The 25680-nt window shown below is 39.6% G+C and overlaps 1 protein-coding gene across 1 annotated transcript in view; it reads right to left on the bottom strand.

The window, feature by feature from the left end:
* LOC311075886 (myelin-associated glycoprotein-like) overlaps positions 1 to 23615 on the bottom strand; it is a 29155-nt gene extending 5540 nt beyond the window's left edge. The window contains exons 1-3 of the mRNA XM_084103569.1: positions 23598 to 23615; positions 23090 to 23161; positions 22600 to 22968 (exon numbers count right to left, since the gene is read on the bottom strand). Of these exons, the coding sequence (XP_083959695.1) occupies positions 22600 to 22968; positions 23090 to 23153 (433 nt within the window). The 5' untranslated portion in view covers positions 23154 to 23161; positions 23598 to 23615. The remainder of the gene's footprint in view (positions 1 to 22599; positions 22969 to 23089; positions 23162 to 23597) is intronic.
* Between the last annotated feature and the right edge of the window lie 2065 nt (positions 23616 to 25680).

Raw genomic sequence — 25680 nt, 5'->3', positions numbered from 1 at the left:
ATAAGAAAATTATTTGCGTATTGAATATTTTTCCTAAAAGGGTCAGGATTTTGGATTTGGAATAAGCCTGAAAGTAATTTCCAAACAGGGTTTGAGAATAAGCCTGATAGTAATTTCTCAACACCAGACGGGTGCTTGTTTGAAATAAGCCTGATAGTAATTTTCAAACATTACAGAGGCACTCGTTTGGGAAAGACCTACATCGACGGATGCAGGCATTTTTGAAAGTCCTATATTGACGAATATAGGCAGGTGCGTGGTGGCCACGCTGGGGAAAGAATTAATACAGTAAATATAGTGCGTGGTGACCATGCAGGGGAAAAATTTAAATACGCAAATACAAATACTGTTGAGTAAAATTAGTGCAAAAATGAGTAATGTTAATGATAAAGAGTTGGAGACAGTGGATTTCTCAAAAGGGAATTATTGTTCCATGACCAAGAAAAATGGAACAGGGTGGCATCATAGGATACCACAGTTAATTAAATTGTATGGATTTAATGTATGTTTAATGTCTAAATGTAAGCCATCTGCAAAAGACAAAGGAAAATTGGACAAAAACAAGTCAAAAAAATATACAGAAAAATATAATTATGACTTTGATGGTCGAATTATAGATGTATGGTTAAATGAGACAATTACCAGACAAAGAAGACAGATAAACGCAGCATTAGCACCATTAGAGAGTGCAAATAGTAGAGAGACAAAGGCAGAGGAAGCCAGAAAAACTTTACTAAACTCTGTTTCTAATTCTTCCGAGGAAATGAGATGCATGAAAACCCGCCTGGCTGAGGACGACCGCTGTCCGGCTCCCTACTCCCCCTACCAACCACCACCAGCAGTGGCCCTCCACGAAGCACAAAGACAACCAGGAGCAATGGGAGGTCAAGATCCTGAGGAAGACAAAGAAGAAGAGGAAACGAGTCTGCAAGCAAGACCACCAAAACACCCATATCGAAGCCTGCTAGGTTCGATCACCCTGCCCTCTGCTCCTCCAGACTACACTCCTCCATCTCCAAAGTTCGTAAATGTTCACCAACCCAAAGAGAAGCACAGGCCAGACAATCAAAGATAAGTACGTATGAAGAATATCTGAAAACTGTTTTTTCTGGACGGTCTGGACCCTGAAATATGGAAAAAGGTCAAAACGTCTTGTGTGGGGTACCACCAAGCGCGGCTGGAAGAAATCCAATGACACGCAACGCATCAACAAAAGCTGCTGAGAGACCAAGCCAAGAACAAACAGAAAAAGACTGACAAAGACACTCAACTGGCTCTGCTGAAGATGGGAGGGTTGATGATGGAAAATTACTCAAGAGGAGGAGGAAGAGGTGGCAGAAGAGGACGAGGCAGAGGAGGAAGAGGATGTGGAATGGGTGACCAACCCGCAATGGACCCTGAAGCTTGTTATAATTGTGGGTGAAAAGGACACTGGAGAAATGACTGTCCGGATCCTCCAAAGAAGAGAGGATTCCAACAGCCACCAAAGCCACAAGGAGATTGAAAGAAGGAGGGGAAGGGGAGTGACGGTGAAGGGTCTGACTCCCAGGTGGTAAATATGTCTAATCTTATCTCTTTTTCTGCTCCTTGCAATGAAGAAAATGTGCTTGCTGTTTCTTGCAATGAAGAAAATTCGCTTGCTGACACTAAACGAATGTATAAAGCATTTGCAAAATTACCAATGATTGACATTAGTGTCGAGGGAAAGAAAATTAAGTTCTAAATTGACAGTGGAGTGACGAACTCAGGAATTAAAAATGAACAATTGCCTGATTTAACTGTATTATCTGGAAAATGGGCAACCTCCAGAAGTGCCACAGGGCATCTGGTAAAGGAACCATATACAGCAGATTTGTCTTGTCAGATTGGTGATCGCTCATTTTCTCATGCTTTTCTTGTAACTACTACCTGTCCTTGTAATCTTCTGGGAAGAGATTTGATGTGTAAACTAAAGCTGAACTTGTATTGTGATGACAGTGGCCTCACTGCTGATATGAGTATGGTGCGAATTCCAACTGAAACATTATATGTTTTTGAATGGAGCACTCCTCAGTGTGGTCTGCAAAACAAAGCCACAAATAGGATGCCTCCTGACCATGATTTCATGGAAGAAAGTGATTTGCATTGCACATGTCATGTTAGCAGTGAGCCAGATGAAATTTTTGATGAAAAATGGTCTGAACTAGAGATTGAGGAACTGAAAACCTCAGAGTTAGTTTGGTCAGATAAATGATGTGACTGATAGCCAAGCATCACTGTATGATTTGGAGGGGGCCGTCCCTCACATCTCTTTAGCTAAACCACTGACTGCAGAGTGGAGAGAATTGGGGCTTTTTGTGAAACAATGTGACTCACTAAAAGATTGGTGGCCAACCACTGACAAAAATGTGTGGCAATCTGAGAGCACAGGGTTTTACAAACAGTCACTAAGAAAAAATATTAAGGGAATCAGAACTGTTGAAGTGATGTGTGATAGTACAATGGCAAAAAATGAAGAAATTGATAAAATTATAAATCATAATAATAATAGGAATATGCATTCTGTGATAATTAGGAAATTTTGAGTCATAAATAAACTTTTATGAGTTAGACTTTAATTATGTATTTATGTAGATGAGATATATAAAACCGAGCAACAGGTGCTCTTAAAGTGTTTAATCTATTTGATTTTGAAAAGTTAGGTTTACGTTCACTGAACTCAGACATATGATGACTGCATCGGACAATTGAAAATTTATATCCTAACGTTCAGACACTGTCGCAAGGGGAATGCCACAGTGTGTCTACGTTCAGTAGTTTCTGTCGTCGTCGAACTTTGTTACCGTTCATATTTGGTGGTATTCCACTCCTAATAAATATATGTTCCCCATTCAGTTCATAAACTGCTAAGGCAGACAAGAATGTATGAATCTCTGGCCAGAGAGGGGTGTGTGGAGTGTGTGAAAGTGAGTGTGTGAAAGATGGTATTCTGAGAGACACTGAGATAAATGATGTCAATCAAAACAGCTGTATCTAAATTTATAAAGTGGGCCCACAGGTTAAAATATGACCCAACAGGGAAGAAAATATACCTAATAAAATAACGGCCATGGATGATTTTGGCTAACTATCCTGAGCTGGGTTATTGTTGTGGCAGAAATAAACAATGCCACACGCGCAGCGTATAACTTTGGGAAGGCAGAGAGCAAGCAAGCTTGCCCTGTCCACCCCATATTTAACTTTTTACAGGATGTCATGATGGATCTCAGCGAACAGAATTGATTCTGTTTCAAATGTATAAAATATTGTCTTGTTACTGTTTAACATGAAATTTTACAGGTCTCATCAAAAAAGGACGACCGGCCAGACAAGCAGATGAGTCTGGCGACATGATACATGTTGTCACTAACAAAAATACTTAAGGTCTCCATTCACAGGTTGTTCTTGTGGTTCACTCCACAAACAAGGTCCCATCTGGGGTGCAGTGACACCTCCGTCCAAGCATCTCGACTTAAACTACACCAACCAGCCCTCAACAACGGCAATGCCTGACAACGCAAAGCATCAAGTGGGGGATCAAGGATGTGCTAGTAACATTCCTCCCTTGCCAGCGAAGGAAAGCCCATTGCAACGGTTCGCAAAGAATCACCCTGGTGAAGATGGAACGTCCATGGGGCAACGAGATGATCAACACATCTGGAGGAAGATGTGAACCAACTAATGGTTTAAGCTTAGCATAATAATTAATTGTGTGTGATGTTAATTGATGTTTTATTCAGTTCAATCAAACTGTAGGACTGAGTATTTAGATCTCATGATTTGAACAATTACTGATGAATTTGAAAATATTTCAGGTATATGTAAATTGGAAAGAGGAAAATTTCTTAATTCTGTAGAGTATAAGGCAGAGATGGGGGACTCGAGTCACATGACTTGACTCGAGTCAGACTCGAGTCGCAAATTTAAGGACTTGAGACTTGCTTGACAAAATTAAGAAAATGACTCGACTTGACTTTGACTTGAGATCCAATGACTCGAGACTTGACTTGACTTGAACTGTATGACTCGAGAATGACTTGATATACATTTTTATATAAATCATCGCAACATCAATTGATGAACAAAATGAAAGCAACGGAACCATTGACGCCAGTCATCAGATTCTGCGCGATTGCGTGACGCTGCACAAGCGCAGAAAAAAACATACATCGCGGTGAGCGCGCTAAATACAAAAACATCTCCCAGCATCGTTTCTTTTTGGATATAAACACTAGAAATTGACCATATTCATACAAGAAGATTTGCTGTACGCATAATAACTGGCAAGGGATATCGGACGACCATCACAACCTCGAACAGTCGAACTTCATTCACCACGTCTAAAAGTATGGCTTGTTTAACCTGTTTGTTATAGTTAATTTGACTATCTTTAAGAGAATATTGGTCAAAACAGCATGCCTCTTTATACACAATTATGTTTTCAAATGTAGCTTAATGTTGTCAATATTCAAATGATAATTAATGATGACATATGTTTTGTATAACATTTGCCACATTTCTTTCAAATCATGCTTTAAAGCCAAATATGTTGTTCTTTCCAATGACAAAAAAACAACATAGAAAACTGTTAATGTTTTGTCGTGTTTTATGTTTCTCTTAAAGCAGGGTTAGATGTTATCAGGGGGGTTGGGGGCAAAATGCCAGCAGAATTAATATGCACCCAAAATTCAAAATGTGGTGGAAAATTTGCCCTAGTACGAGTTATTTTTATAATTATAACTTAAGATATTAAAAAATATTTCCAGAATATTGGCGCGATTGCAAATGTGATAATGATTTTATAAAACAGTTCAGTAAACAAAGAGTGAATATTGTGATGTGACATTTTAGACATAATATTCCAAATATTCTCTGTTTTTGCTCTATTTCTCCAATGACAATAGTTCCAAACAAGCCACAGAAAGAGTTATGCGTATTTGTGATTCAGTGACCTAGTTGCTTAGTTCCAGAACGAATCTACTGTTTTGAACAAATCAGTTGAATGAATGCTTCTATGACTCGTACATTAAGACGGTGATTTGGCGCCACCTATTGGCGGTTTTAACTATAAAGGGGATGCCAGTTTGAAGAATGCCATTTGGTGGCATAGGAACCATTATACTTGAATTGTGAATTGTTTAATACCTTTTAATGGTCTTCTGCAATGTTTGAGGCATATTTATTTTTTCATGCTTTAATGTTGGTCTAATTTCAGTTACATTTACATTTTAGGCTATGTAGTTTGAAATTTTATTTATTTTTTATTTTTTAGTTTTTTATTGGAGTAACCACTCAGCTGTATGTGGAAATGCATATTTAAAAAAAATGTTGCAAATAAAACCATAGTCCACAACTTCTGTAGTTTTAACTTATTTTAATATATAAATTCAGTGAAATCATCAAACGTTTGTATGACTTGCCAGTGACTTGTGACCCAAGCTACGACTTGACTTGACTTGCTTGACATAAGGCAGTGACTTGACTTGACTTGACTTGCTTTTCACAAAATTGACTTGGACTTGCTTGAGACTCTAAGGTTAAGACTTGAGACTTGCTTGTGACTTGCACATGTGTGACTTACTCCCACCTCTGGTATAAGGACTCTAAATAGGTTCATTACTGTAAAGATAATAAATAATCTAAGGACTATTTTTAAAGAAACTTGAGGGTTTTAGAACCCTAATTCAGATATCATAGATGCTAAAAAATGAATAGTGGTAATAATTGTTCTCTAATAAGGGAGGCTAAGTAACTTTGCTGGACTAGGTCCAAATAGATAATTGGGTAGACTTCTATAGCGATGAATGAATGACTAAATTAAATATTTTTTAGGTGTTTCCATTTGTTAAAATAGCAAAAGAAAAACTTTCAAAAGGTGATTGATTTTGGGAAACATATTTAATTTATGGATTATTATTAGAATGTTCCTTTCATGTATTGTCTAATGTCTGTATTTGATATCTGAGAGGTGACTGCGGGTCTAGTCTATCTATGAATACAGTAACAGTGCTTGCTTATTTAGCCCGGCTTCCAGAAATGAAATATGGACTTGTTTTGTTGAGAAAAAAAATTAGGTAGGGAGCACAAAGTTAAAACCTAGACCAAGAACAATGTAACCCAAACATGTTAAATTTAAACTAAAATGAATCTAAACAGTTAAGACATTTCAGTGAAATAGTATATTTGCTCATAAAGCAAAATTCTAAAAAAAGCTCTCTTAATTCAGAATGAAGTTACGGATTTAATGATCTGGATCAATGGATCCATTATGAATTATTCCGCATTGCCAACAAATAGAGGCAGGACATGTTATGTCCATCAGTTAATTCTGGAAAAATAGGATTTTAGGATAGGTAATTAATGATTAAATGGCATGTCAGCAGCTAAAGCTATTCTCATGGCAACAGCTGGGTGAGAGATAATTTAAAAAAAAATAATGACATTGTTTGAAACAAAATAATACAATTATTGATATTTGTGTTAAAAGATAAAAATGAAAAGATTATATTATTTTTTGGTTAGATTTTATTACACAGATCCTTAAATAGATCTGACTAAGTAAAACAATAGCCTAAAAGCTAGCAAAATAAGGTTAAGAAAAATGGTTAATCAGCAGGTATCAGCCTGTTAAAGGCCTAATAGATCAATGTGATTCAAAATTTAGCAAAGGATAATGAAACTTGATTCAAAGTTAAAAGGCAATGTACTATGGTATGTTTAATTTTTTACTGAAAATAGAATTAGATTGCTTGAAGATAGAATGTTGGGAAGAAGATGAAGAAGATGGTATGTGTATGTGGTAACATTGGAAACAGGTGGTATTTTAATTACAACTTAGGATGCTAATTAAAGGAATATTTGACAGCTATTCTAAAGTAAAAGATGGAACATGGTATGATTAGAGATATTAGGTGTTATTAAAGTCACTGACTTATAATTGTTATAGGAAAGGCCAAATCAGGCAACTATGATTATGGAGAAGTAAATGTCAAATTGTGTGTATGTTCTTTGAATGAACATGGGGTGGATTGTAATGGAAATTTTACATTTAGATGTGTTCTTTTACTTTTAGGTGTGTGCAACTTGTGTTAACGTTGAACATTTATTTTTACTCATAAGCATTTAAAGAAATATAATCATATAAGCTAAAGTACATTATTAAAGATATGTAATCAAGTTTTAGAAATGTATAAGTTAAGATAAGCTTGCAGGGACAAAATGTTCTGGGTTAGAAGACTAAGTAACAAATAGACAATGTGTACTTCAAGTGACCTATTGTGTACTTCAAGTAGGGATGCACCGATCCACATTTTTTCACTTCCGATCCGATCCCGATACCTGAATTTAGATATCGGCCGATACCGATACTATTCCGATACCAGAGCTGTGTTTGCTTTAATATTATTGTTATCATTATTGTTTATTTTATATGATGCTGAAATAAACTTCTCTCAACATCATGAAAGTATGATATGTATGTATGTATGTAAGTTATGCATGTATGTCCCAAAAGGCAACTTGAGGTAAATTATAAGGTCGGAAAAGGAAGTAAAAAAACAGGAAATACTGTTAACAGGAAAAATCCCATTCTGAAAACAAATATGCAACTTTAAGGGTTTCAAATTGATTGTAATGTCAATATTTACATTCACAAAATGTCAAATACTAGAGTCTTGAAATAAAAGAAAAAGTGCAAGTGTAAACAGCTTACACACACACACACGCTATCTGAAGGGTGATCCTCGCTCCGATGCAGTAACTCTCTCGATGAATGCTTGATCAACATCAGCATCTTGCGAACAGACGGATTTCACCTCAGACGCGCGTCAATTTCGCACTGGACGCGCGAATGGATTCAAAATATTCAAGCGTCCAACTAGACGCGAATTTGACGCGCTATTCGCGTTTGGTGTGAACGCACAGTAATGCTTTTTTAAATGTTTGATTGCGTTCGCTGTGTTGTACGACGCGAGGGAGCTTTAAAGAGCTCTGAATCACGGCTTTGCAAACATTGCATTTAACGTTAGCTGTCTTGCTCTGCGGCGTTTCCAGTGTGAAGTATTTACACAAAGCGGACATGTGGCTACCCGCAAACTGCGGAACGGATTTCTCTCATAACTCTGTGTCTCATTGAGCCCATAGACTGTAAAAGATTGAGCCGCGCCTCCGTTCAGGAAATCCATTCCGCAGTTTGCTGCCAGCTAGCAGACTCGCCGGCGGGAATGACTTTTGGGGCCCTATTTTAACGATCTGAAACGCAAGTGTCAAAGCGCAAAGCGCAAGTGACTTTGTGGGCGGGTCTTGGCGCTGTTGCTAGTTTCCCGGCGGGATAAATGTATGGAGCGAATTATGTGCCATAATTATAACAAACAAATCCAGCATTTTGCAAACAAACTCAATCTACTTCGCAAAGGAAAACTCGACTCGCAAACAAACTCGATCCGCTTTGCAAAGGAAAACTCGACTCGCAAACAAACAGAAAGCAATGTGCAAGCACAAAGGTCAGTTTGAGTGAAAATGCAGTGGAGTTACAAATATGTATTGTGTTTTACAAATATAAATAAATGAGCCAAGATAATACTTCACAAATATATACAAACCATCCTTCAAATTGCATGTAACCTTTGAACAAATACCAAATCTAGTGCATACAAATGCATATCTGTCTGTTATGATTGTGTGACGCTTCGCTTTTTATGAGATCTCTCGGCTCGATTTTCTCACAAATGTATCCAGGCAGATTTTCTCACAAATGCGTCCAGGCAGATTTTCTCACAAATGCGTCCAGGCAGATTTTCTCACAAATGCAGTTGAGCAACTTCCTCTTCTAAAACAGTAGATGGCGCTAAACTAGAGGCTAATTTAGCGCTAGTCTCCCAGGAGAAGCACTGATTTGAAACTTGCCTTTGCCTACAGCTGAGGAAAATGACCGGTGAACGGGTGTGTTTCTGTCTTATTTGATCTATAATTAACCTTTTTGAGGTTTTCTCTTGCAAAATGTTTATTGCCTATCTAGACAGAAATCCACATTAGCACTTAGTAGCACTTCATTCTCTCTAGGATCGGGAAATCTATAAGCTGAAAGCTCTGCCATCTTGTTGCTTTTTGTCATTTTTTTCTGCATCGGACTCATGCGAAATTACTAAGTGATTATGTCTACACTGAACAAATCTATTTCTTTCGTTCTCCATAAATGAATGAGAACATTTCATTTAATTGAGCGGCAGGTTTCATTTGTGTGTCCAAAATAATAATTTGGGCACGGCATACAGTACCAGTCAAAAGTTTGGAAACACTACTATTTTTAATGCTTTTGAAAGAAGTCTCTTATGCTCATCAAGCCTGCAGTTAAAAAAAAAACTAAAAAAAAAACAGTAATATTATGAAATATTATTACAATTTAAAATAATGGTTCTCTTTTTTAATATACTTTAAAATGTAATTTATTTTTGTGATGCAAAGCTGAATTTTCATCAGCAAGTACTCCAGTCTTTGGTGTCTTATGATCCTTCAGAAATCATTCTAATATGCTGATTTATGATCAATGTTGGAAACAGTTGTGCTGCTTAATATTTTTTTTATAACCTGAGAGACTTTTTTCAGGATTATTTGATGAATAAAAAGTTAAAAAGAACTGTATTTATTTAGAATAGAAATCTTTTGTAACAATATACACTACCGTTCAAAAGTTTGGGAACAATAACTATTTTTTTTTAAGAAATTAGTACTTTAATTCAACAAGGATGCGTTAAATTGATAAAAGGTGATGGTAACGATTTATATTGTTAGAAATGTTTTTATTTTGAATAAATGCTGTTTTTATGAATAAATGCTGTTAACGTTTTACTCATCAATGAATCCTGAAAAAAGTATTCCAAATATATTAAACAGCACAACTGTTTCCATCATTGATAATAACTGAGTATCAAATTATCATATTAGAATGATTTCTGAAGGATCATAAGACACCAAAGACTGGAGTACTTGCTGATGAAAATTCAGCTTTGCATCAAAAAAATAAATTACATTTTAAAGTATATTAAAAAAGAGAAACATTATTTTAAATTGTAATAATATTTCATAATATTACTGTTTTTTTGTTTTGTTTTTAACTGCAGGCTTGATGAGCATAAGAGACTTCTTTCAAAAGCATTAAAAATAGTAGTGTTTCCAAACTTTTGACTGGTAGGCTACTGTATGCCGTGCCCAAATTATTATTTTGGACACACAAATGAAACCCGCCGCTCAATTAAATGAAATGTTCTCATTCATTTATGGAGATCGAAAGAAATAGATTTGTTCAGTGTAGACATAATCACTTAGTAATTTCGCATGAGTCCGATGCAGAAAAAAATGACAAAAAGCAACAAGATGGCAGAGCTTTCAGCTTATAGATTTCCCGATCCTAGAGAGAATGAAGTGCTACTAAGTGCTAATGTGGATTTCTGTCTAGATAGGCAATAAACATTTTGCAAGAGAAAACCTCAAAAAGGTTAATTATAGATCAAATAAGACAGAAACACACCCGTTCACCGGTCATTTTCCTCAGCTGTAGGCAAAGGCAAGTTTCAAATCAGTGCTTCTCCTGGGAGACTAGCGCTAAATTAGCCTCTAGTTTAGCGCCATCTACTGTTTTAGAAGAGGAAGTTGCTCAACTGCATTTGTGAGAAAATCTGCCTGGACGCATTTGTGAGAAAATCTGCCTGGACGCATTTGTGAGAAAATCTGCCTGGATACATTTGTGAGAAAATCGAGCCGAGAGATCTCATAAAAAGCGAAGCGTCACACAATAACAGACAGATATGCATTTGTATGCACTAGATTTGGTATTTGTTCAAAGGTTACATGCAATTTGAAGGATGGTTTGTATATATTTGTGAAGTATTATCTTGGCTCATTTATTTATATTTGTAAAACACAATACATATTTGTAACTCCACTGCATTTTCACTCAAACTGACCTTGTGCTTGCACATTGCTTTCTGTTTGTTTGCGAGTCGAGTTTTCCTTTGCAAAGCGGATCGAGTTTGTTTGCGAGTCGAGTTTTCCTCTGCGAAGCAGATTGAGTTTGTTTACAAAATGCTGGATTTGTTTGTTAAATTATGGCACATAATTCGCTCCATATAAATGACTCTTGCGCCAGGCGCAAATCTAAAATGGGTTGGTCTGAAGCAGCTTCATTATTCATAGGTGTGGTTTGGGCATAACGTGAAATAAACCAATCAGAGCGTCATCTCACATTCCCTTTAAGAGCAGGCGCGTTTGTTCTAAAACGGATTCCTATCAAAACGGCGGATTTGCCAGGCGCGCGCCAGGAGCGGTTCACAGCCGAGGAGAGCAACGCTCTCGTCAGGGAGGTTGGGGATGGAGAAACCCACCCAAATTAACTTCGGTTAAAAAGGCGTATGATAATTTGGGTAAATGTGTAAGCTAGATGTATGCTTTTATAATAAATTGTCTGTCTATCTATCTATCTATCTATCTATCTATCTATCTATCTATCGTAATAATGTATGATTTGCAAAAATGAAAACTGCTGCTTCTGTGTAGATGAGAGAATCAAAGTGTATGCGCGTTGTGCACACGCTTCATTGATTATGGCCAAGCATGCGCCCTTAAAATAGCATATGAATAACATGCGCAACGCGCCACTGACTTTAAACAATTTTTTCCTGGTTAGTGGCGCAATTGTTTTCTAAACCTGCAAAATAGCATGAAGGAACGTTTGCGCCGGAACACACCTCCTTTTTTGCGCTGAACCGCCCAATGAGCGCAAGTTCATTCCCTAGTTTAGCGACGTGCTTCTGTGGAGGGAAAAACGCGCTTTGCGCGGGTGGAAAATAGGAATGATACATGCGTCGCTGTACAAAGTCAATTGCGCTGGGTGCAAGATAGGGCCCTTGGAGTCATTTCAGCAGACAACATTAAAGCGCAGACATGACTCATGGATATCGGATATCTCCGCAGGTTGGATCGGGAAAATCCGATACGTGAATTACGCTGGTATCGGTCCCGATACCGATACTGGATCGGATCGGCCCCATCCCTAACTTCAAGTGTGAAAAGTATGTGTGCAGCTTTGATGAAAATAGAGATAAGCAAAATGTGTGAATAAGAGCAGCAGCTAAAAACAGAAAACTTTTGCAGACGTGATATTGTTCTGTCTAGATATAATTTATGTTAGACAAGAGATCTTGAACAAAGACGTTTCCTTTTAAGGTAAACCAAGGCGATCTTTTGAGACAGACCAGGATGTGTTAAGAGTATATAAGCTGGGCAAAAAGGAGAAGTCAGCGCCTTCTCATATCAGATGCTCTCTGTATGTGAATGCCAAAATTTCTTGCAAGAAATAAAGATCTTTATAACTTTTGAAATTTCCAGCTGTCTTCCAATTATTATTTAAAGTCGTAAAAGTAATTTCCACGACACTATGCATATGTGCATCATATCTTTTGCGTGAATCAAGTCACCATGGAATCAAAATTGACATTTATTATTTTTTATTGAATATTTCAGAATTTATTATAATTGATTTATGTGTGCATTTAATTCTTGTTTTTTAAAAAAAAAAAAAAAGCATGTGCCCTCATAATCTTTAATCAAAATAACTCTTGCAGCGACATCTCTTCTCTTCTCTGATGATGTGTTTACTGGCGCGAGAGCGGGACAACCTGTCACTCACATGACATCACAGCAATTACAAACCACAACCATCCAATCAATTCTCCATTGACAAAATCAAATTCCACCCTACCATATTACTCAGATATCATCACTTTGGGGCAGAAAAATCACGTATCTCCAAATGGAAAAACAGTGTATTTTTTAAATAATTAAAAACTGTGTTGTCAAAGTTGATATTGTGGCTTTATATGGTCAGACACTTGCATGTGTCAATATATTATTAACATTTTACCAAAGTCAAGCTCAAATTGAATGATTAGGTTTTTTACCAGAGAATTTCAGAGATGTTTGGACATACGTGTTTTGCCGTCATTAGAACAGCTGCATTTGAGGCAGTAAGTACATCACATTACGTTTTCATCAACTTACAGATTATAAAGGGCACTCAGTTTTTTCTGTCATTTGGTCATAATTTCATGTCATTATGGCTATGCTAGTCTAAGAAACTCTTCTCTGTTCCTCAAATACCTTTTTATATATATATTTACCCTTGCTGTGTGTGGCAAGCAGGACGAGGCCGAGAGGCGTGAGAGAACGGCGCGAGGCCGGTGGCGTGATTGATAATGAGCGACACCTGCGCGACGCACCGGTCTTGTATCTCTCACGGAGGAGCGGAAGCATAATGGAGGAGCGACGACAGTGGAGATCGAGAGAGGACAGGCCTGGATTTTATGTTGTGTTTTATGTGACAGTAGTCGTCCGTGAGGGGTTGCTGTCTTTTACTTTAATTTTGTATTTGTTTATTTATTTATTAAAGTCTTTGAACGTTCACCAGTTCCCGCCTCCTTCTTTCTGTAGCGGGTCAGGTGGTCGAGTTGGGAAGTGTACCTTTAAGGCCGGCTGATTATTTGGATCAGGTGACGTAAGTGACGCATCCCTTTAAAGGTGTTGAGAGGAACAGAAAAATGGTGCAGTGTGAGTGAAGAGTGAGTCTCTTGGTGTATCGGCTGTGCGAAGGGGAGAACCTCGGTTGGGCGTCTGCGTTTATGGTGTCCAGTAAATGGTGCCAGCAGTGACGAGCTACAGAAACTTGCTTTCATAATAGTGAGTAGTGATCCAACACAGGTTTTGCGGCAACCTCGGTCTGGCGTCTGCGTTTATGGTGTCCAGTAAATGGTACCGGCAGTGACGAGCCTACAGGAACTTGCTTTCATATAGCGAGTAGTGATCTTACATAGGTCTTGCAACAACCTCGGTCTGGTATCTGCGCTTATGGTGTCCAGTAAATGGTACCAGCAGGACGAGCTTACAGAAACTTGCTTTCATAATAGTGAGTTGTGATCCTATAAGAGTTGCAGTAATAAACGATACGTTGCCAGTGTGCACAGTTATTAGTCATCCACACCACTTAATTGTATCGCTACGGGGCATACGGCGTTGATTCAAAGAAAAACTCATACTCCCAACATTCGGCCGATGGGCATCGAGCAATATCTCCTTTAGGAACAGCGTCTATTTTGTGATGAAATGTTCACTAGTGAAGTGTGAAATGCTGTGTTAGTGTATGTTTGCACGGCCGAATTGGTTTGAAGTGTTTTTGCAGTGTTTTGTGAACAGTACTTATTTATTTGACTTTATGCACTGTAGTTTTGATATTGTTAGACTTTATACCCTGTAACTCATTTACTATGAGGCTTTTATTCACTGTGACTTATTTATTGTAAAATTGTTTACTGTTACCTGGGGGGACTATTTGTCTGCCCTGATTGCCAATTCTTATATTTGTGAGTGTTTAATAAATTTATAATTGAGTACATCAGTCCCATTTCTGTTCCTTCATTGGACGCAACCTGCCTTATTATCTAAAAGGGGAGCGTGGGTTTTTGGGGTCTCTATTCTAAATATCCAAATTGTGCGTTGGAGCGCCCCCTAGGGGTTACATTTGGCGTAGTCGGCAGGATAATATTGGGACTGGTGTAATATTTGTGAATTTTGTTCTTGTGTATGTATTGTGTTGGATGGGTTTTCTTTTTTTTTTTTGGTGGTAATAACCAAGGTTATATTGATTACAGGAAAAACAGTGGCTGAGGAGAGATCCGGGACGACGACCCTATAAGCAATAAGTGGTTTGCGTTTAATATTTAACTGTCTCTTCATTAAACTGTCTGTTTTTCTATTCTGCCCAAATATCATAGGTCATGGAGGATCAGGTTAGACTTTTAACTGAGCAGATCCAACAACTTCAAGCAGATAATGAAAGACTTCGGCAGGGAAATGTAGCGCCCCCAGTGGATACAAATCAGGGAGAGCCGAGTCGGTCAGTGCCAGGTGCAGCTGGTATGAGGTATGTCTATGTGCCAAGAGAACGAAAATATCCTAAATTTTCTGGTAGTCCGGGTCCGGAATGTCCTCCTCTGGAGGAATGGGTTGAAGAGGTTCGTAAATGTTTACAGGCTAGACATATGTCCCTCAGTGAACAGGCATATTTTGTATATGATCTTCTTGAAGGGGAGGCTAAATTGAAGATTAAACTTCGTCCAGCGACTGATAGGGCTGACCCTGAGAGAATCTTTTCAATATTATTGGAGACTTTTGGCTGTGCACACTCTTACATTGAGGCTCAACAAAAGTTTTTCCAATGCCGCCAGCGTGAGGGAGAATCGTTGCGTGAGTTTTCCCATTCCTTAATGGTCCTAATGGAAATTTGTCAGCGCAAAAATTCAACTGCCATTTCTAACCCTGACTCGGTTCTTCGCGATCAGTTCGTGGAAAATGTGCGAGACAAAATGTTGGGCAGGGAATTAAAACAATTTATTCGCCTCAATCCTGACTCGCAGTTTTTAGAGGTGCATAGAGAGTCATTTCGTTGGGTTGACGATGGGGAGGGTGTCCGCCCAGTGCGCGCGAGGGCTTTCTCTTGTGATGCCAGTTCAGGGGTAGTAGGGGAATGGGGAGCGGAGACCCAGGCCGTAGCTGCAAAACCAAACGATGAATTGGCTGATCTTAAAGATTGTTTGCGTAGGCAACAAACTCAATTGGACACCATCCTAAAACATTTGGCCTCTGGACCAGCAAATTCCAATCTAAATAGTAGACCAAGTAATCCATCCCGGCGTTATAGATTTGAAGCTGATGGTCGGCCTATTTGTTTGAGGTGTGACCAGGCTGGACATATGGCAAGGGACTGTTCGACAGGTCGTCGGCAGGGACAGTGGGTACGGAGTGATTCTGGACAGAGGGCAGCTGATGTTCAATCCAGTGGGTTGCAGGGAAACTAGCACCCTCTAGTGTATGGAGCCAAACACTAGATGGGGCCTCAACAGGCTCAGTTTCTTTTCTCCCCATACCATCTTCTCATTCTGTACTTATAGGGCAGTGCCCGGTGGCCGACGTTAAAATGGGAGGAGTGCCTATAGCGTGCCTTGTTGACACCGGATCTATGGTATCTACGGTTACGGAATCTTTTTTTAAAGAGCATTTCCAAGTTCAGGGGCAAGACCAGTTACGCTCCTGTGGATGGCTGCAGTTAAAGGCAGCCAGTGGGTTGGATATCCCCTATCGAGGCTATTTAGAACTGGACATAGAAGTACTGGGTAAGGTGCTTCCCTCTGTAGGCATTTTGGTCGTTCATGACCCACCAGATTCTGGATCAAAATAAAAATAAAAAAACGTCCCAGGTCTTATTGGAATGAATGTGCTTCGTTGTTGTCTGCGAGAAATGTTCTGTCAAGGGAGTACAAGTTTGTTTGCTTCTTCTGCAGATGTTCCTGCAGTTTGGAAACATGCTCTGTTGGCGTGTCAAAGCTTCGAAGACTTGTCCAGCTCTGGCTTATTGGGTAAGGTTTCCACTCCCCCGGGCTCTTCTATTCTTGTGCCTGCTGGATCTATGAAGTTAATTCCAGCTCTATGCAGGTAAGGGCTTTGCCCGTTGATTTCCTCTGTGTTGATCGAACCAGGAGAGGTAGAGTGGCAGTTGCCACCGGATTTGCTCATTCCTAGTTCTTTACTCCCCATGGGTGATGGCACAGTCGATGTTCCGGTCGTCAATGTGGGGAAGGAGGATCGGTGGATAAGGCCTCGCACCACCTTGGGTCAATTACATATGATAGAGGTATGTTCTGCTAAGAAGTCCATTTGTTTTCAGGAAGAGGATGATAACCGGGGCTCTGTTGTTGTTATCCAGTCTGTGGAGGCCACTGCCTCTTGCCTTTCTGGCCTTGCCAATACTACCTGGCCTAATCTGACAGACTTGGAGCAGCAAGAGGCCAAATCCTTACTTCAAAAGCATAGTGCAGCTTTTAGTCGTGGGGAAGGGGAGTTGGGTTGCACAGACCTTATTGAACACGAGATTCCATTAGTGGATGAGATACCGGTGCGGCAACGCTACCGTAGACTGCCACCTTTGCAGTATGATGTTGTGAAGGCCCACATTCAAGAGTTGTTAGAACAGGGAGTGGTAAAACCCAGTTGTAGTCCTTATTCTTCACCCATTGTTGTAGTTCAAAAAAAGGATGGGTCTATCCGTTTATGCGTCGATTATAGACAATTGAATGCGAAGACTAGAAAAGATGCCTTTCCATTGCCTCGGATTGAGGAATCCTTGGATGCCCTTTCAGGTGCTTGTTTTTTTTCCACTCTTGATTTAGCAAGTGGCTATAATCAAGTGTCTGTGGCAAAGAAGGATAGGGCAAAAACAGCATTTTGCACTCCATTTGGTCTCTTTGAGTTTCAGAGGATGCCATTTGGATTGTGCAATGCCCCAGGAACTTTCCAGAGACTAATGGAAAGAATCTTTGGAGATCAGCGGTTCCATACTCTTCTTTTGTATCTTGATGATGTGGTGGTATTTTCATCTACGTTCCAGCAACATCTGGAACGACTGGAACTCGTGTTAGGTAGGTTAACCTCCCATGGCCTCCAACTTAATTTGAGGAAGTGCCATTTCTTTCAGGCAGAGGTGAAGTTCTTGGGACACATTATTTCAGCTTCGGGAGTCGCAACTGACCCAGCCAAAATCAGTGCAGTGAGGGACTGGAAAGTTCCAGCTACCATCACAGAATTGCACTCCTTCCTTGGGTTTGCGTCATATTATAGGTGTTTTGTAGAGGGGTTTGCGAGATATGCAGCCCCTCTGCATAAGTTGGTAGCAAAATTACAGCCAGCTCCAAAGAAGAAGAGAGCAGGGTCTAATGCTGTTTTGCGTGACCACTGGGATTGGGGATGTGAAAGTTCTTTTGAAACTTTAAAAGAGAAACTGATAACTGCACCGGTTTTGGGCTATGCAGATTTCAGCAAGCCTTTTGTCCTTGAGATGGATGCGAGTGGGCTTGGGCTGGGTGCCGTTTTGTCCCAACAGCAGGTGGAGGGACAGCGGCGGCCAGTGGCTTATGCGAGCAGGGGGTTACGACCAACAGAACGAAACATGGACAATTATTCGGCCATGAAGCTTGAGTTGTTGGCCCTTAAATGGGCCATAACAGACAAATTTCGAGATTACCTTCTAGGCGTAAAGTTCAGAGTCCTGACTGATAACAATCCCCTCTGTTATCTGCAGACGGCCAAATTGGGGGCGGTGGAGCAACGTTGGGCGGCACAGCTGGCTCTTTTTGATTTTGAAATCGAGTACCGTCGAGGTGCGTGTAATAGAAATGCAGATGCATTGTCTCGCTTGCCTGCATCCCCAGATTTAGACTCTATCGAAGCAGTAGCATCAGGAATCTCTGTTCCTACGGAGATTAAGGGCGTAGTAGTAACACACCTTTCTGGGCCCATTGACATTCAGGCTATAGATGCCTCCCCAGTAAGAACTAGCGCCGATCTTCAGCTTCTTCAGTCAGAAGACCCGGTGTTAAGGGTCTTTCTAGCCTACTGGAAGAGAGGTAACCCCCCTACAGCATTAGAAAGGGCTAAAGAGTCCCCTGCGGTGGTAGAACTGGTGCGTCAGTGGAGTAACATACAGGAACACGGTGGGGTTCTTTACCGGCAAAGTCATGTCCCCGGTGGTAATGTAAGACTAATGCAGCTGTTGTTGCCTCAGCTGCTACAAGAGGAAGTCTTGATTGCTTTGCATGATAACCATGGACATCAGGGGGTGGAAAGGACCACTATACTTGTTCGTCAACGTTGTTATTGGCCTTTTATGCGGAAAGACATCAAGCGCTGGTGCCGAGAATGTCAACGATGTTTAGTGGCGAAAGCGGTGCAGCCAAAGTTGAGAACATTCATGGGTAGTCTGCTTGAGTCTAGGCCTTTAGAAATTCTTGCCATGGACTTCACCATATTGGAAAGGTCTAGTGATGGAAAAGAAAATCTTTTGGTTGTCACTGATGTGTTTTCCAAATTTGCTCAAGCATATCCCACCGTCGACCAAAAAGCCACGACTGTAGCACGGGTTCTTACTGAACAGTGGTTTTATACTTATGGAGTCCCGCAGCGTATTCATACAGATCAGGGTCGTCAATTTGAGGGAGAGTTGTTTCAGCGGCTGTGTCAACTATATGGTATTCATAAGTCCCGTACAAGTCCGTACCACCCGGAGGGAAATGGGCAAGCGAAAGATTTAATCGTACACTTCACGATCTGCTTCGTACCTTGCCCGCAGAAAAGAAGAAAAGGTGGCCACAACACCTGCCTCGTGTGCTGTTTGCATATAATACAACAGCCCATCAGTCAACTGGGTTTTCACCATATGAGTTAATGTTTGGGCGGAAGCCCATTCTCCCGCTCGACTCACTCTTGGGTACAGTCGATCCCCCATCGGAACTGACCACGGATGAGTGGGTTCGAGAACATCAGGAGCATCTTTCTGCAGTTCGGGCTCGGGCTAATCTTGAGGCAGCAGCCAGGCAGCGAGCAAAGCATCAAGCTGTTCCTTTGCCCATTTTACCATCGGGTACATTAGTGTACCGCCGGAGTCACCCGCTTGGTCGTCATAAAATTCATGACCACTGGAACCATGTAGTATACGAGGTGGTGAGCTGTTTGGATGAGGTTGGCACCCTTTATAAAATTAGACCAAGGGATCAGCAGGGTCCAGAAAAGAACATTCATAGGCAAGAGTTGCGTCCCCTTCCGGCGGACCCCTGTCAACCGCTGTCTACTTTTGCAGCCGCCGAGCCCACATTAGACCAGTCTGATCTGGTCTCAGAGGACTCAAACAGTAGTGTCGATGAAAGAGGTCAGTTGGCACTACTGGTAGCCTTAGACACCCCTGGCCTGGAGGGACAGATTAGTTATGTCCCCACTGTGGCTGGTGATCAGCCACCTCCAACGTTGGTGCACCAGGAACAGACCCGGCAGGATTCGGCTGTGGAACAGGCTCCAGCAGCGGAAGTGCCTATGCCAGTATCTGAGCGAGAGTTTGTGCCAAGGCGGACCAGTAGAACAACAGCCGGTTACCATTCAAACCCTTATAACCTCCCGTGTACATTAACTAAACAATTACCTGAAGACGAGCATGGGGAAGCTGTTTTAACCATTAGCTCCCATAATGTTGTTTTTAGACCCTGGTTGTAGCACCTTTTCCACTTGTCACCGAGACGGTGACATTTTAGGGGCGGTGAATGTAGCGGGTCAGGTGGTCGAGTTGGGAAGTGTACCTTTAAGGCCGGCTGATTATTTGGATCAGGTGGCGTAAGTGACGCATCCCTTTAAAGTAACAACATGTAACTTTTCAACCTTCATAATATATTTCCAAGACCCTTGTGATAGTACATCGACTTACAATAGGTTGAATGAGACGTCTGCCAGAGCCTGACGGGGTCTGTATCGCTTTTACTGGCACTATGTAACTTCGGGGTGCGGGTAGTAACCAGCGCTCAAAAAGAACTACAAAATTCGACTGCTTTACGGCATACGTCACTTTGCCCACCACTTCCTCAAATGTGGCCAACCAGCGCGTTTGTTTTCGTACGTCTGTTTTCGTCATGGCTGAAGCAGCAGCGAAACGTAAGAAGTCCAAGGTTTTGTCGGAGTAGAGTCGGAAGAGGAAAAGGGAGAGTGATAAACTGAAAGGCAGGAAGAGGATCAATATTGGTCGAGCGTTTGCTCGCTGGCGTTAGCTTATGGAGGAGGAGAGTTACCAGACCGATGCTGACTTGGCCGTCATGCTGTTGAACTAGTAAGTAACTGTAAATTGCTTGCATACTATCTTTAGTTTTTCTAATCTGTTGTCTGCCTGGCTACGTTACGGAAACTATCTGGTCCTCCATTTATTTATCTTCATGAATCAGCTAGTAGATAAGCGAATTATCAATCTGGTAGCTAGTAAACACTAACATGGTAGTTTTAGATGGTTAGGATGCTATCGCTATCATTCTCGTTCAGATTTGAGCATTGCAATCGACATGCAAATCGCAAATGTTTGAGTTAAAATGTTTAGTCTACTAAACATGTATAAATTATGAAAGGGGGAAGATTAATAATATTATCATTGCCCATATGAAAAAAACCTGCATGCTTCATATACAGTAACCGTAAATCATTTTACGACAGCGGTAATGGACAATTCCGCTTCCAACCTGTAGGGCGACCGCAGAGGAAAAGTTCCATGTTGTTGCTTTAAAGGTGTTGAGAGGAACAGAAAAATGGTGCAGTGTGAGTGAAGAGTGAGTCTCTTGGTGTATCGGCTGTGCGAAGGGGAGAACCTCGGTTGGGCGTCTGCGTTTATGGTGTCCAGTAAATGGTGCCAGCAGTGACGAGCTACAGAAACTTGCTTTCATAATAGTGAGTAGTGATCCAACACAGGTTTTGCGGCAACCTCGGTCTGGCGTCTGCGTTTATGGTGTCCAGTAAATGGTACCAGCAGGACGAGCTTACAGAAACTTGCTTTCATAATAGTGAGTTGTGATCCTATAAGAGTTGCAGTAATAAACGATACGTTGCGAGTGTGCACAGTTATTAGTCATCCACACCACTTAATTGTATCGCTACGGGGCATACGGCATTGATTCAAAGAAAAACTCATACTCCCAACATTCGGCCGATGGGCATAGAGCAATATCTCCTTTAGGAACAGCGTCTATTTTGTGATGAAATGTTCACTAGTGAAGTGTGAAATGCTGTGTTAGTGTATGTTTGCACGGCCGAATTGGTTTGAAGTGTTTTTGCAGTGTTTTGTGAACAGTACTTATTTATTTGACTTTATGCACTGTAGTTTTGATATTGTTAGACTTTATACCCTGTAACTCATTTACTATGAGGCGTTTATTCACTGTGACTTATTTATTGTAAAATTGTTTACTGTTACCTGGGGGGACTATTTGTCTGCCCTGATTGCCAATTCTTATATTTGTGAGTGTTTAATAAATTTATAATTGAGTACATCAGTCCCATTTCTGTTCCTTCATTGGACGAAAACCTGCCTAATTATCTAAAAGGGGAGCGTGGGTTTTTGGGGTCTCTATTCTAAATATCCAAATTGTGCGTTGGAGCGCCCCCTAGGGGTTACATTTCTATAACATCTAACTGTGTTACACACTGCAAAAAAAAGAAGAAAAAAAGAAGGAAAAAAGACTCCCTCCAAACTGCATGCAGCACTTTATTCATGATACACGGGTGGAGTTATGAGGTTTTACCAACAGACTGAGGATCCAATGGAGTTATGAGGTTTAGTCACAAGCTCTTTTTAATACTTTTCATTGGTCAGATATTTGCCAAACCCACAGACAGACGTACAGGGTGATCAATAGTAATGATTCAAATGAAAATGACCAAATGTGGAGACCAAATGTCCAAGGTTTCCGCTCAACAGTGACGATATACGCCACATAGAAAAGACTATCACAACTTTTGTTTCATGCTGACTTTAATAATACTAATCTGGCTCCATATAGGCTAAGTTTAGGGAAGTATCAATTGTAACATTTTGTTTAACCATGGAGGACACCATAAATTCATTTTAGTTATAAAAATATTCAGGGAATTAATCATGAATCATAATCAGTGAGCCCCACTTACCTGAGACAGAAATGTTGATGGGATTCTGATATGAGTATTTCCAATCTTGTGGCTTTATTTCCAACCTGAAGTAATAACTGTCTGAATGATTGTTCATGACATCATAGAAAACTGTGGTACATTCACGCTGACTAAGATTTCCAGTTATCTCTATACGACTGAATCCTTTGCTGATGTTTGTACTTCCATTATAAACTACCAAAGCCCATGGTTGGAGATAAGCATGATCATGCGTTATCCAGACGCCATATATACTTTCTGCATTCTTCAGTACGTTCTCTGGCACTTCAAATGTACAAGGTATCTGCACACAAGAGCCGCTCAGTGCTGTTATTCTGCCAGGCAATTTTGCATTATATGCTGGAGTTTCTGAAAACAGAACAGCAATATAAACATACAAACACCTTAAAATATCTTGTTAAAATATCTTACAACCGGTCTAAAGCTTTCTGATGATTTTATTTTCAGTTAGACAGCACAAGGAACTCACCTGAAGATACCAGTACAAGTTCATCCGTTATGAACAAAAAAGTCATGAGCAGAATGATATACATCTTGAGTTCTGCAGATACAAACACACACAAAGACACTATGAAGACAATTTACAGTCTCACTCTTTAAAAAAAAAAAAAAAAAAAAAAAAAACACTCCCAAATCTTTAAGCATTATATTTTCTGTATGTCTCCTTTTATTATGACTTGTATTTTCATTTTAATATTTTGTCTTACATGAATATATATCAATAATTCATTGTTTTGGTTACACTTTATTTTAAGGTGTCCGTGTTACATGTACAAATTTTACATTTAAGTACTGAATAATACTAATTAAACACATGTACTTATTATAGGGTTAGGGTGTGGTTATAGTTACATGCAATTATGCACAATTTATAGTAATTACTATAACTAGATGTAACAAGGGCACTGTAAAATAAAGTGCTACCCTTTTAAAAACTTTTTTTTTTAATGTGATAGAAATTGATTGAACATCCTTACCTAGAGCAGTACAATCTGTAAATCAAGGAAAAACAGAAGTGAATAATTTTGTTCTCTTCACATACAATTGTTATTCAAATATTTTTAGACATAGTTCCACTGTGGTTTTAACAGTTAGATGATTTCCATGACCAAATAAAACACAAACAAAACACTCTTGTCCAAAAAGTTCCAAGCATGCTGTAATACATACACACTATACTTTAAATTTAATATAACAAATTTCTATGATTTCCGTACTTCAGCATTTTAAAATAACAGGTGACACTTTTTTTAATATAGCATGCTGACTCTTGTACTTCCTCACGTGCAGACCTGGAGCCGTATGTATAAAGCCACTCAGAGTAAAAATTCTGTAAAAAAAAGTCTGTCAAAATTATTAGAATGACATAATTTTACTCTTATTCCTAAACTTAAGAATAAGTGTGATTCATAAAGGTTCCTAAGTGTTAAGACTTGGTCTCAGCTCGTAAATTATTTAAGAGAGCAGGAGAGGTCTCCTAACCATAGACCTAGTTAGGAGTAACAAGATGGCAGCAGAGAGGACGCGGCACAGTTGATCAAATGATAAAAAAGTTGAATCATCAAGGTATTCTTTTTGTAACTTACCTTTAAGAAATTTTACAGCAATGAAATTAAATGAAAGTAATAATTATATTTTTGGCGACTGGAAAAATGCAGCAGTGCACCTGTGATGACTCAGGCCCTTCAGTCCACAGTTAGCAGGCTCTTGAACAGCACTATTGTGGCACTGACCACACCAAATATACAGTAGTGGCCAAAAGTGATGTGCAGAGGTTTTTTATTTATTTTTTTAATTACTCTACAAGTTTGCTTAAACCATCAAATTATGAGGAAATTATATTTATATTTTTTAAATATTTTAAAATATGAGGGAAGAACAAAACACTAAACTTAGTGAAGGTATTTATCTGACAAAATTATTTCAAGTCACCTTTCATTTCTACAGTGCTTTTTACAATACAGATTGTTTCAAAGCAGCTTTACAGAGTTAACAGGAAAATAATGCAGACACAAGAAAATAGTGTCATTGTCTGGCTTAAGTAAGTTCAGTGTTGATTAATTTCTACCAGAAAGACTCGGGAGACAAAACACCGAAACAAGTATACATTTATTAACAGCCCAGCAAGCAAGTATTGTGTTGTAAAGTTCTTTGGCGTAGGCCCTGTCCGTAGCTCGCAATCCGAGGGTACGGAATCTGCATTTCCTGCCTGAAGACGCAGGCAGGGGCGCAGCCGACACCCCGGGAGGTATGGACAGGGACCATCCTGGTGGTGGTGGGGAGGATGGAGGTGAATGTAGGCGTCAGCATCTGCGAACTCAGACATGTGTAAGTACCAATCTTTTATACTACAAGTATTAGAACACAATTGTGTAGTTGAGAAGGTAATAAGTGACGTAACAATTTAGTCTTCCTGGCAGAACTTATGCTAAAGCTTTCATTTCCATTGTAAAAAAAAAATCATTAGTTATCTATTTAGTTCACTGATTTCTCCAGAGCGGCTGTATAGATAAATGATGTCATCGTCCAGCTCAGTTCAGTTCTCATATAATGGTGTCAATGCAGGCAGATCAGTAATATTGTTAAATATTAAGTGACAAAAAGGGCAAACTACAGCTACAGGTTTTAGAAAAACTAAAAAGCTCACAGGAGAAAAAAAAAAATCATACATTGTCTGCAACATATCATTTATTAATATTTCATTGTCCTCTCTTGTTTTTTCATGTTGACAGCCTGGCTAAAAAATATGTCTGTACAATTTGGAATGTTTCATTGTGTTATCACAAATAAAGAATTGACTCCAGGCACAACTACACAATACGCTTACAAAATCTTTAACACATTTTTAATACTATTTGAATAAAGGGTGAATCTGACATTTTCCTTTGCCTCACTTTTCCAGGGGATTCCACAGCATCAATACTAATTTGTGCTAATTTTGCACAATGCAAAGCAATTTTGAAAAAATTAATTTAAATATTAAAGTTTCAGTGTCTTAATTAAATTATTTGATTATAATTACATCAAATGATTGGTGTCGTGCTGCAGTGACCTCACCCT

The sequence above is a fragment of the Abramis brama genome (assembly GCF_963993115.1).
Source record: "Abramis brama genome assembly, chromosome: 24".
NCBI classification, from domain to species: Eukaryota; Metazoa; Chordata; class Actinopteri; order Cypriniformes; family Leuciscidae; genus Abramis; species Abramis brama.
Note: the sequence above shows the minus strand (reverse complement) of the source record. Positions and strands in the feature narration are given on the sequence as shown.